General features: G+C 49.4%; 1 protein-coding gene across 2 annotated transcripts; it reads right to left on the bottom strand.

Moving 5' to 3' along the window:
* Positions 1-2,769: 2,769 nt before the first annotated feature.
* LOC308561909 (GTPase IMAP family member 1-like) lies at positions 2,770-6,954 on the bottom strand. Of its 2 annotated transcripts, XM_081147510.1 has the most exons (4): positions 5,995-6,075; positions 5,599-5,710; positions 4,581-4,629; positions 2,770-3,608 (listed from the first exon to the last, which is right to left on the bottom strand). In XM_081147510.1, exons 3-4 carry the CDS (start codon positions 4,606-4,608, stop codon positions 2,842-2,844), a joined length of 795 nt encoding a protein of 264 aa, XP_081003636.1. In that variant the 5' UTR covers positions 4,609-4,629; positions 5,599-5,710; positions 5,995-6,075; the 3' UTR covers positions 2,770-2,841. The 2 variants fall into 2 exon arrangements, with proteins under 2 accessions (XP_081003636.1, XP_081003635.1); XM_081147509.1 differs by lacking the exons at positions 5,599-5,710; positions 5,995-6,075 and adding an exon at positions 6,845-6,954.
* Between the last annotated feature and the right edge of the window lie 5,558 nt (positions 6,955-12,512).

Below are 12,512 nucleotides of genomic sequence, written 5' to 3'. Positions count from 1 at the left end.
GCCTAAAGGAAACCCCGCTTTAGAAACAGGGACACAGACAGGTTAAAGGGGGGGAGCGCAAAGGATCCCCATATGGAAGGTGCTCCGCGCACAGGTCAGGCTCCTGGAACCTGCAGCGGCTGTATGAGCGTCAGATAAACGGGCTTCAGAAGGAAACCGCCTTCATACCCGGGTAAAGAAGGGCCATTCACATGAGAAATAGGTGAATTCATCATCAAGACAAGAACGCTGAATGTGCATGTTCCTCATAAGTAACCGAGTTTTAAAAAACGCACAAGAGAACTTCAAACTCAAGAGGAAAACGCTGACACAAAGAAAGAAAGAGACAGACAAATCCACATTTACAGTTGGAGATTTCAATGCTCCTTTCTCAGTCCTGGGTGTTCTTTTACTTTTTTCCTACATTGAGCACAGACAAGGGAAGGGAAGCTGGGTATCCTAATTCAGATGTGTCCCACCCCACCGCGACTTGCGGTTTCATTTCCACATTTCCCGCAGCCTTATCTGAAGCGGTTCCTGGAGGGACAGAAGGAACCTAAGACTTTTAGGTTTTGTTTCCTGATCCTGGGCAGTGTGTGGCTTGGTGTGTGGCCTCTGCGCTCTCTAGGTCCCTGTTTCCTCCTTTGTCAGAAACAGACAGTCGTCTCTCTCCTGCTTAAAAGAAAGCTGGAGCCCCCAAAATCACGATGAGTGGGCCGAGACGGAGGCTGTTCACAGCCTTGCAGGGACACGAGCCGTGGTGTTGCCAGCGTTCTGAGAGGCTGAGTCTCAGCTCAGACGGGAGGACGTCTGCCCCGACCAGGGTGCTGCTCTCCGAACTTTCAGGAAGAGGCTAGTTACCCCAGGTGCAGCAGGTCACGCCCATGGGTTAGCACAACAGAACTGGGGGGCGGGGGCTGGCCAAGGGCTGAAGCTGTCCTTTTTTGAGCAAGGTCCTCTGTCCTCTAAATGAAAAAGGAGTGAATATTGGGACCAGGGGACAGACCTGGGTGGGGAACGTTATTGGCTCTTATCTTCAATAAAGGAGATTGGCTTCAGCAATGGGTAGAAAAAAGGGGGAAATGGCCACTTACCCCTCACTTTTCCATCCTTCAGTGACAGTGCGGTGAGTGCCTTCCAAACGCAGAAATGTCCCAATTCAGAGGTAGAATTTGAGCTTGGAAGACCATCAACAGGGCCTTTTCCTAGATTCTGATGAGCATTTAGGGAACCATGATGCTCCTGGTAGGGAGTGCAGACGGTACTTCTGATACCTTTGTGTTTGGAGTTCCAGCTCCATTCCACTGTGGTCCGGGAACATGTCCCATAGGACTTCAGTTCTCTGAAAGGTTGTGAGATTTGTTTTACGGCCCAGGATATGGCCTCTTTTGGTATATTTCCATGTGCACCTGCAAATATGTGTCTTCTGCAAATATCAACTTCTACGAATAGCAGTCGATCCATCGGTCGAGGGTGTTAATGAAATTCTTCTAGATCCCGGCTCACTTTCTGTGTCATTGTTCCGTCTATTGTTGGGGATGGTGAAGTCTCTAACAATAACTGTGGATTTGTCTATTACCCCTTTCAGTTGTCCGTTTCTGCTTCACATGTTTGGCATCTCTGTTCTGTGGGACAACATTTAGGATTGCTCTGTGTTCTTGGTGAAGTGACCTGTTTATCACTGTACAATGTTCCTCTCTGCATCTGGTAATTTTCTTTGTTCTAAAGTCTAATTTATTTGGTATTAATACAGCCATTCCTTCTTCCCTTTGCGTGAGTAATATTTGCACTATTTATCTTTTGCATTGTTTAATTTTCAGCCTGTTTGTAGTGTAATACTTGAAAGGACCTTTCTGTAAAGAGCGCATGGTTGGGTCATGTGTTTTAATCTACTCTGCAACCTCTGCCTTTTAATTGGTGTTTAGACAGCAAACACTCTCTTCCCTAGTGTGTCCTGGATTGCAGCCTTAGTGGGGTACACCTGTCCCCTGGGACCCCTGGGTGCTCCTTCCTATGTTCCCACCAGCTCAATCACTGTCCCTTGGGGACTGTCTGGGCCATTCCTCCCCAACCAGAGAGCAACAATCGAATGTTTCATTGCTCACAACGGACACCTTGCTACTCTTTTTTCTCATTTACTTTCATCAGTGGCCATCCCTTTTCTCAGCAAAGTCACAATGGTAGAGTTTTCCTGTTTGCTCCTTGCAAAAGGATACTGACAAGTGGACAAAACCAAAGTGAAGATTCCCTCTCAGTGCCTCTGCTGGGATCTGTGCACAACCCTTGAGCCACAGTGACCTTGGCAGCAGAGGAGCCCTCAGGTCTCGGCATTTGGCACTGGACGTCCCCTTCGAGTTCCCAGTGGTTTCCAGGCAGGGCTTGTGTGCCTCTCGCTCTAATATGTGCTCAGCTGTTGAAGGTTATTTTCCCCTTTACGTGTCTCTTTAGAGATCTGAGGGCATCAGGGACCTGGGACTCTCTGTCTGTGTGGGCACCGGGCAGAGGAGACTGTGGGGAAGATCTGGAATGACCCCGCAGTACGGGAGGAGAGCTGGAGTTGTGTGTGAGGGAGGAGACGCTGGGGATGGAGCAAGTGTGGGTGGAGAGAGGAGCCAGGCTAACCTGCCTCATTTTACCTGGACCAGAGAGCCGACTCCCCCAGATCTGCATGAGACAGAGGGGGTGTCTTTACCCCACTATTGTATCACCCGTTCTCAGCCCACGGAGACCTGCCAGCCCTTTATTTTGAGGTTGAAATAAAAATTTCCAAACCTAATTTTTTTTTTTTTTAATTTCCCCTGAGTTGAAAAGCATACCCCACCCTATGAGTGTGTGAGGAGTGAGATAACTTCACCAGCTACATCACCAGCAGCAACAAGGACACAGGCAGCCCAGTAGCCCACGCCCTTGCTGCCCCCTAGGTCGGCCCCCCAGACTCTCGGCCACCCTGAGCCTCCGCTCCTCAGGGTCCGCCTGGGACAGCTCCTGCACCAGGCGGTACACATCGTTGGAGTAGGGGGCGCCTCCGTGGTCCTGCACCAGGCGCTCCACCAGGGCCAGCAGCTCCTGCACCTGGGCCTCCTGCTCCCCACCCACCGCCCGGTTGTTGAAGGCGCACACGCGGCCCCCACATTCAGCCACCAGTGCTCGCAGCGCACGGTTGTCCGTGTCCCGCACATACTCCCGCAGTGAGCCCCCCTCCAGGTCCTCCTTGCGCGTGAACAGAACGATGGTGCGTGCCATCACCTGGTCCCCGAACAGGCCCTTGAGCGCTCTCACCGCCTGCTGGTCCTGCTCAGTGAAGCGGCCCAGCTGAGTCACCAGGAGCAGCACATGGGGCCCGGGCGCTGACAGCAGGTAGCAGCGGGCCCGTTCCTTGCACCCCGGGTCTGTCTTGGGGACTTGGGAGCTGAAAATGTCTGGGGTGTCCATGACTTCCAAGTGCCACTGGCCCCATCTGCGACTCTGCACCTCGCAGGTTCTGGTCACTGTGGTGGCCCCGAGCCTGGAGAGGAAGAGCCTGTGGCCCAGGATGGTGTTCCCTGTGGCGCTTTTCCCTGTCCCTGTCTTCCCGGCCAGGATGAGCCTCAGCCTGGGCTCCTGCAGGGCCTGCGTGGAGTCTTCAGAACCTGGAGGACAGTGATCTGTGAGCGTCCAAACCTTAAAGCAGCTGATCCTGGTTACCTGGACCCCAGAGCCCTCTGAACCAGGAGAACATCAGGGCCTCAGCTCTGCTTTTCCACAGGAGCCTCACCAAGGTCCTTGCTCAGAGCTCTCGGAATCCGGGGGATCTTCACACTATTCCTGTCACCTCTGGCTTCACCACATGCACCTGCAGATGCTCAACACATGGTGGGCATTTCTCTAGGGGACGCCCCTTCATAATCCCAGGCATGACCTCACCTGCATGGTCCCTGGCCGCCCACATGGTGCAGAGCCGTCCCTATTTGAGGCTTCAGTGGCCTCTGCCATGCTGCTCCCAGATTCCAGCCCAGGGAAGGTGGGCAGGAGGGGGAAGTAGGCCTGGGGGTGAAGGGCTGTCTGGGGTACCAGACACCCTGGGCTTGTCCACAGCCCCCCATCAGCCAGCTGAGCCCCCTTGGAAGTTGCTTACCTAAAGTTAAACATTTGTGCAAAAATGGGAATAACAGTGTAGAGTCGTTTCTCCTGGAGTTGCTGAGAGGATCAGAGGAGCTCACCTCTTTCCTTCTGGCTCCCTCCCTCCCTCCCTCCCTCTTAAACCTGCTGCCTACTGGTGACACACAGTTCAACCCCCACCCTGCTTCTCTAACACTCTACCCCGCGAGTCACCACCCTCTAGTGCGTGACCTGATGCCCTCCAAACCCTCCTCTGTGCCGATCAGGGCGGTTCATTACCCCCTTTTGCACTTGGGGAATGGAGGCGCAGGCTCGGCAAGGAAGTTCATACCTCCCGGCTGGGCAGGGCAGGGACCCAGCTAAAATGCACATCTCAGGGCTCCTGTTTCACCCCAGGCTCCCCAGAGACCCCTTTGGGTGGTCTGTTCAGTCCTGAGGTCGCCCGTTCCCCTCACTCCCCAGAGCTCACACCCGGGGCAAGGACGCGGTACACGTGCTCTTACCATAGGCACTCTCTCCATGTCTTGCCATCTTGCGTCCAACGATGCTAACCTGAAAGAGTTTGTTCATTCATCATTCGTCAAATAGGTGTAACTCACTACAACGTGTCAGGCCAAATCCAGGAGCTGGTGACACCACAGTGACAAAGTCATGGTGGTCCCCTGTGGTAACCAGGTGGACATCTGAACTTCACAACATCAGAAGTTCCCGCTTCCCCTGAACATCAGAACCGAGGGGAGAACATTGGAAGGGCCTGGGCTGGGTTGGCATGATGCTGTGAGAGGGTGTGATGAGCTTGGTTTTGTCTTTTCATGGACTTCAAATGCAAAGGGCAGAAGGGACATTGTAACACTCGTGTCAGTCAGAAAGCATTAGATATTAAGTTTTCCCAGGAGATTCAACAGCCAGGGGAGACTTTGGAAAACTGAGAACTAGACTTAGGGAACCACTTGGGGTGGTTAGCCTGGGAGACGGACAAGAAAATTGGAATTTTAGTTTTGGAAATTGGAGAAGAAACAGATGTCCCAGGTGATCTGGAACCTCTGACTTTGCTCTCAGAAGTCAAATCACTGTCCTGTCTCAATGTGTCTAAACATGAGCGCTGTCCTGGAGAGACTGGGACACTCCCCTCCAACTCCTGACATCCTGCCACCAAGCTGAGGCTCCTCCAGGTAAAGTGGTTCCAGCCAATCAGTCACATTTAATACAGTCAAACATTTCGGGCTCACAGAGTCCCTGGGCACAGTGTAGTCTGTCCTCAGCCTGCCTCTCCAGCCTCAGGACCATGACACCTCCACTCAGATGCTCCCCAGAGAGGAGATGCCGGGCCTTCCCCAGCCGCCTTGTGCTCTCGGGCCTGTGACTGTTCAGCCTCCCCACTCTCTGTCTGAGTCTTGTCTGTGTGTCATTTCCATTTCTAATAACACCTCTTCACTTCCTCCACCTAGTTATCGCAGGTGACTGCGTTCTTTCTTGTTGGCACCACTCAAGGAAAAGCCAAGGGAGAGGTGGGCTGAATACCTGGTCTCTGGCCAAGGTACTTAGATGACAGACTGGCCTGGTCCTCAGTCCAAAGGTGATCCTGTTTCTGCAGGAACTCCCTTCCCCACAAAGCCTTCAGTAATGTTCACATCTGTTGAAATCAACACACTCCCCTGACTGACACAGAAGCAGAAATGAAGACAGAGCCACAGATGCAGAGCAGAGACCAGGAGTTCAGCTAAAGCGAGGAGCCCTGGGCAAAGGTGGAGATGAGAAGGGGCAGGGAACACCCAGTAGCCCTGGGTAAACCCTCTCGAACTTCCCACAGAGTTGGGAGTGGGATTTAGAAAGTTCTAGTGCAGTCCAGAGAGCTGAAGGCTGGGCTTACGAACATGTACTGTCACTGAGGAATGGAGGACACGGGGGGTTCTATACCTTAAGCCTCCCAGGGACCGAGTGTATTCGCCGAGTCCTGGGCTCCTGAACGTCCTGTTTCTGGGAATTACCCAGGGGATTCTGTAAAATGTGTTTCTTGGAGGTTTTGGCTCACATATCTGTACTGTTAGAACATAAGCACCCCCGCGCCCCCTACCCGTGATTCTGATGCACTCAGCCCAGGATCTGAGCTTCGGGGTCAGTTTCCTAGTCCAAGCCCTTCCTCCTGCAGAGCAGGGAGGGAGTTCAGAGGGTCAGCCGCCCGCACAGCCCTGGCAGCGTGGGGTGGGAGCAGGTGTCTAAGGGCACAGGTGGCACAAGGCCTTGAAGACCACGGTCATGGCCTCGGGCGTCTCCCTCAAGGCACTTTGGGGACACTCGGAGGAGAGCAGAGTGTTTTAGGCGGTCAGCCCAGATACACGCAGGATTTTCACTTTGTAACTTGTTCTGAGGTTAGACTGGCTTGTATGTCCTCAGAAATCTCCCTGCCTGAGCCGAACAAGCCCGTGGGGCGTGTTTGCTGCCTTCTAAAGGGTGTGTTGGCCCCTGTGGGCGAGCAAGCAGAGCCCTTCCTTCCTTGTTGGGGAACTAGGCTAGGAAAGGACTTAGGCCCAGTAAGAGCCCGGGCAGCAGGCTGCAGGAGATGCCTGCCTGCTCCTGAACCAATGTGTGAGGCTCAGGGCGGCCTCACTCACCTGGGGGTGTGGGGTTACCCTTTCTAGGTGCTGCTCCCCTTTCTGGTACCTACTAGAACGGGGGTGCTCCCTCAGCGAGCATCTTACAGGCACTGGATTCTTCCTGGTCCCCACAGCTCCTGCCCCAGCCAGCTCCCTTCCCCTGCTGGGCTCACCGGTCCTGCAGAATTGGAGACAGGTCTGACGCTGGCCCCAGAAGCCCCTGACCTACTGCTGTCCTCCGGCTGTGAGTGCGGCAGGCTGTTCCTTCTAGTGCAGGGAGAAGTGTCCCGCCTCTCAGACCTCAGAGGGCAGGAATCCCCAGGAGGTGGGGCCCAGGGGTGACAACTTAAAGAGACAGAACACTCGCCACTGAGGCAGTGGGATGGGGCGTTTCCACTGAAAACCCGGCTTTGGATGATGGTGCTGTTCTCAGGAGGTCCCTGTGCCACCAACAGCTTGTCCCCTGGGGGTCTAAACCCAAAGGAGAGCATTTTAGGTTTCTGGGGCCTGTTTTCACTTCTGGCCTTGAGCACTGATCTCAATTCCTTTTGCTTTTTAGGTCTTTACCTATAAAACGGTCTCTTGAAAGCCTCCTTCCCTAGGACAGTGCCACCAAGGTGGTCCTAATGCCAGGACATCACCTGCAAAGCCTCATCATTCTCAAAGGAAAGGGAGGCTTTTCCACTCTTAAAAATGGGACAGCAGGGAGAGGATGGCACTTTCCTTCGGGGCTCACTCTGGCCATCTTTTAGGTCTCTCCCCCCCAGAGGGTCACGGGAAAGGTGAGGAACATAGCCAGTTACCTCGGGAGGGGGGAGGGAGGGACAGGATGATGGTGATGGGGGCCTGGCCTGGTCAGGTCAATAACAGGGAGGTGACCGCACCTGTCACAATCTCTAGAGTTGGCTCTGCCCATACATAGGGAGGGGTTTAATTGGATCTGAAGCTAATCAGCTGAGACCAGATTTCCACCCTTTCTCACCAGTCCATTGTCTCTAAGGAAGAACCCAGCTCAGCTCCACCTAGTTCACCTGCCCCCTAGTCAGCTTTACTGAGATATAACTGACAAATAACATTGTGTTGAATTGATACATTTATATATTTGCAAAAATGATCACCACCTTATAGAGTCCTAGCACCTGCACCACATCCCATACTACCTATTTCTTTCCTGTGGTGAGGACATTTAAGATCTACTTTCTTAGCAACTTTCCAGTACATAATACACATTACTAACTAGAATCATTCTGCTGTGCATCCCACCCCCAGGACTTACTCACCTCTCACAGGAAGTTTGCTCTGTTTCACCAACATCTCCCCATTTCCCCCACCCACCAGCCCCTGGTAACCACCTCTCTGCTCTCCATATCTTTAAGTTTGGATTTTTAAAACTTCGCATAAAAATGTGATATTATATAGTATTTATTATCCTTCAACTTTTCCTATAGTGCTGGTCTGGTGGTGATGAACTCTAGCTTTTCCTTGTCTGAGAAGCTCTTTATCTGACCTTCAATTCTAAATGATAGCTTTGCTGGGTAGAGCAATCTTGGTTGTAGTTCTATGTTTTCCATCACTTTGAATATTTCTTGCCACTCCCTTCTGGCCTGCAAAGCTTCTGTTGAGAAATCAGCTGACAGTCACATGGGAGCTCCCTTGTAGGTAACTAACTGCTTTTCTCTTGCTGCTTTTAAGATTCTCTCTTTGTCTTTAACCTTTGGCATTTTAATTATGATGTGTCTTGCTGTGGGCCTCTTTGGGTTCCTCTTGTTTGGGACCCTCTGTGCTTCCTGGACTTGTAAGTCGATTTCTTTCCCCAGGGAGGGGAAGTTTTCTGTCATTATTTTTTCAGATAGGTTTTCAATTTCTTCTTCTCTTTCTTCTCCTTCTGTCACCCCAATAATAAGAATGTTGGGCCTCTTGAAGTTGTCCCAGAGGCTCCTTATGCTATCTTCATATTTCTGGATTCTTTTTTCTTTTTGCTCTTCTTGTTGGGTGTTTTTTGTTTCTTCATGTTCCAAATTGCTGATTTGATTCTCAGCTTCCTCTACTGTTGATTGCCTGTCAATTATTCTTCCTTTCAGTTCATGTAGCCTTCACTCCAAATTGGTACTTTATTATGTTATCAATATTCTCAATTATTTTCATCATACTCTTACTAATATCCTTGAGCATCCTTATAAACAAAATTCTGAACTCTGTATTGTTAGCTTGCTTGGATCTATTTCATTTACTTCCTCTTCTAGAGATTTCTTCTGTTCTTTCCTTTGTGACATGTTTCTTTGCCTCCGCATTTTGGCTGTTTCCTGGTGTTTGTTTCTATGTATTAGGCAGAGCTGCTATGTCTCCTGGAATTGGTAGAGTGGCTTTGTGTAGTAGGTGTCCTGTAGGGTCCAGTGGCTCAGCCTCCCCAGTCACCTGAGCTGGGCCTTCTTGGTGCTCCCCTGTGTGGGCTGTGTGCACTGTCCTATTGTAGTTGAGCCTTGGTTGCTGTTCGTGTCACTGGGAGGAACTGACCCCCAGGCCAATCAGCTGTGAGGATCAGCTGCAACTATGGCCAGAGAGCTGCTGTGCTGGAGACACCACTATGGAGCAGCATTTACTTCAGTGAGGCTTTGGTGTTCACCAAGTGCGCCCCTTGAGTGTGTCACTCGTGGGTGTGGTAGGGTTGTAATCCAGTGTGGTCGAGTCTGACCACCAGGTGCACTGTCTCTGGGGCCTCCCTGGAGGTGCAAAGTCAGCCTGTGCCAGTGCCTTGCCCAGGGCCACCCAGCATGAGCTACACAGCAAACCGTAGTTGGCTGCTCCTTGTGCTGGGCTTGGAGGTGTCCAGGAGAGGCCAAGCTATGAGCCAATTCAGACTGCAGCTAGTGTCAGGCCTGGGGCCACTTTTCAAGCCCTATGGGGCCCGCTGCTGCTTGTTTGAGAGATTTTAGGAAAGTCCTAAGCCTGAGGTTCGAGAGGCCACTTGCACAGAAAAGCCCCTGGAAATGGCCTGGATGAGCTGCAGGTGGGGAGGGGCGGGGCCTCCGGGAATCACGGGGTGGGGCCAAAGGTGTGAGTCAGGTGCTGGCGATTCAAATATGACGCCTGCCTGCCGGCTGTGTGGGGAGGACTCGCCAAAGGAGCCATGGCCTCTGCCAGCCCTTCTGCCTGGGAGGAAGCCACCCCTCTGCCTCTTGTCCCGATTCCAGGCAGGTTAGTTCCTCCCCAAGTGTCCCAGGTCCTTTCCAGCTGCTGCCCCGTGCTGGGCTCAGAGGGAGCGCATCTGAGTAAGTTCGTGCGTCGGCCCTTAAGAGGAGCTGTTGGGGCTCCCACAGCCTCCAGGACCCTCAGCGACAGTCCCCGCTGGTTTCATAGCCCAAAGTTCTGGGGACGTCTCTTCCCAGTCCTGGAGCTCTGGGTTGGGGGCCCAATGTGGGGCTGGGACCCTTCACTCCACCGGGAAACCCCCACCACCGAGATTCTCTCCCCGGTTTCAACCGAGGTACCGGGTGTGGGCCCGAGGCTGTTTTTCCGCGATTCAGGCCCAATCCGCCTGCGTCTCCGCCCCTCCCACCAGTCTCGGTGCTTCCTCAGTTCCCTGGTTGTAAGGCTTCTGTTCAGCCGGATTTCAGGAGGCTCTGGGTGAGGGTGGTTCTGTGTTTCAGTTGTAATTTTGATGTGGTTGTGGGAGGCGGCCGGCGCAGCTGTTACCTGTGCCGCCATCTTGTTTCTTTCCCTGCCAAAGCTTTTTATTTGACATAGTCCCACTTATTTATTTTTGCTTTTGTGTCCTAGCTTTGGGTGTCAAGTCCAAACAATCATTGCCAAGAAAGGAGCTTACTCCCTTTGTTTTCTTCTAGGAATCTTATGGTCTCAGTCATATGTTCAAGTTTTAATCCATTTGGAATTGATTTTTGTGTACAGTGTCACATAGGAGTCCAGCCTAATTCTTTTGCAGGTGGCTATCCAGTTTCCCTAACACCATTTATGGAAGAGACTATCCTTTTTTCCATCGTATATTCTTGACTCATTTGTCTTAAATTAATTGACCATTTACTTCTGGGGGCTCTGTTTTGTTCCATTGACATATAAGTCTGTTTCAATGCCAACACCATACTGTTTTGAGTATTACAGTTTTTATATATAGTTTGAAATCAGGATGTGTGATGCCTCAATCTTGGTTATTCTTTCTTAACACTGCTTTAGCTATTCAGGACCTTTTGTGTTTCTATAAGAAATTTAGGATTTTTTTTCTATTTCTGTGAAAAATGTCATTGCAATTTTGAAAGGAATTGAATTGAATCTGTAGATAGATTTGAGTAGTATGGACATTTGAAAAATAATAATTCTTCCAATCCATAAATACAAAATAGCTTTCCATTTATTTGTGTCTTCAATTCTTTCATCAGTGTCTTATAGTTTTCAATATACAGTTCTTTCAACTCCTTGGTTAAATTTACTCCTAGGAATTTTATTTTATTGTTTATCTTGTTATTGTAAATGGGATTATTTTCTTAATTTCTCTTTCTGAGAAAACATTGTTAGTGTATAAAAATGGAACTGATTTTTTATATTTTTATATTGATTTGTGTCCTGCAAATTTACTGAATTTTCTTACTATTTCTCACAGTCTTGTGTGTGTGTGTGTGTGTAGTCTAGGATTTTCTGCGTATAAGATCATGTCATTTGCAAAGAGAGACAATTTTACTTTTTCCTTTCTGGTTTGGATGCTTTTTTTTTTTTTAAATGCCTAATTACTCTGGCTAGGGCTTCTAGTACTATATTGAATAAAAGTAGTAAGAGTGGGCATCCTTATATTTTTCCTGATCTTGGAGAAAAAGCTTTAGCTTCTTACTGTTGAGTGTAATCTTGGCTGCGGGCTTGTCATATATGGTATTTAATATGTTGAGGTATATATTTTTGTACCTAGTTTGTTAAGAGTTATTATCATGAAAAGATGTTGGATTTTGTCAAATGATTTTTCTTTATCCTTTGAGATCATTTTAAAAGTGATTTTTATCTTTTATTTATTTTTTATCTTTAAAATTTATCTTTATTGTTGAAAATATTACAGATATCCTCTTTTTCCCCCATTGATCCATTCAACCCTGTACCCCCCCCCCCCCCAGGCCTTCACCACATTATTGTCTGTGTCCATGGGTTATGCATGTATGCATATAAATTTTTTGGTTAATCTCGCCTCACCTGTATCTTTTATATTGTTTTTTTTTTGTTTGTTTTTTTAAAATATATCTTTATTGATTTCAGGAGAGGAAGGGAGAGGGAGAGAGAAAGACAGAAACATCAATGATGAGAAAATCATTGATTGGCTGCAGCCCGCAACCCGGGCATATGCCCTGACTGGGAATTGAACCCCGATCTCCTGGATCCTAGGTTGACGCTCAACCGCTGAGCCACACCCGACTGGGCATATATTGTTAATGTGCTGTATCACATGGACTGACTTATGGATGTCGATCCATTCTCGTTTTTGAACAGTCTATTGTTGCCTAATTGCCCTAGTTAGAACCTCCTGTGCAAAGTTGAAATAAAGTGACAAGAGCAGGTATCTTTGTTTTATCACTGATCTTAGCAGGAAAGCTTTCAGTCTGTCATCATTAAGTATGGTACTAGCTGTGGGATTTTCATAGATTCCTTTTAGAAGGTTGTGGAAGTTTCTTTCTCTTCCTAGATTGTTGAATGTTTTTATTGTGAAAGGGTGTTCAATTTTGTCAAGTGCTTTTTCTATATCTAGTGAGATTATCATGTATTTTTTCTTCTTTATTCTATTGATATGGTTTATTGCACTAACTGATTTCTGAATCTTAAACCAATATTGCGTTACTGGGATAAATTCTA

This window comes from Miniopterus schreibersii, assembly GCF_964146895.1.
Source record: "Miniopterus schreibersii genome assembly, chromosome: 9".
Taxonomy (NCBI): domain Eukaryota; kingdom Metazoa; phylum Chordata; class Mammalia; order Chiroptera; family Miniopteridae; genus Miniopterus; species Miniopterus schreibersii.
This window is presented reverse-complemented; position numbering and strand designations above follow the sequence as displayed.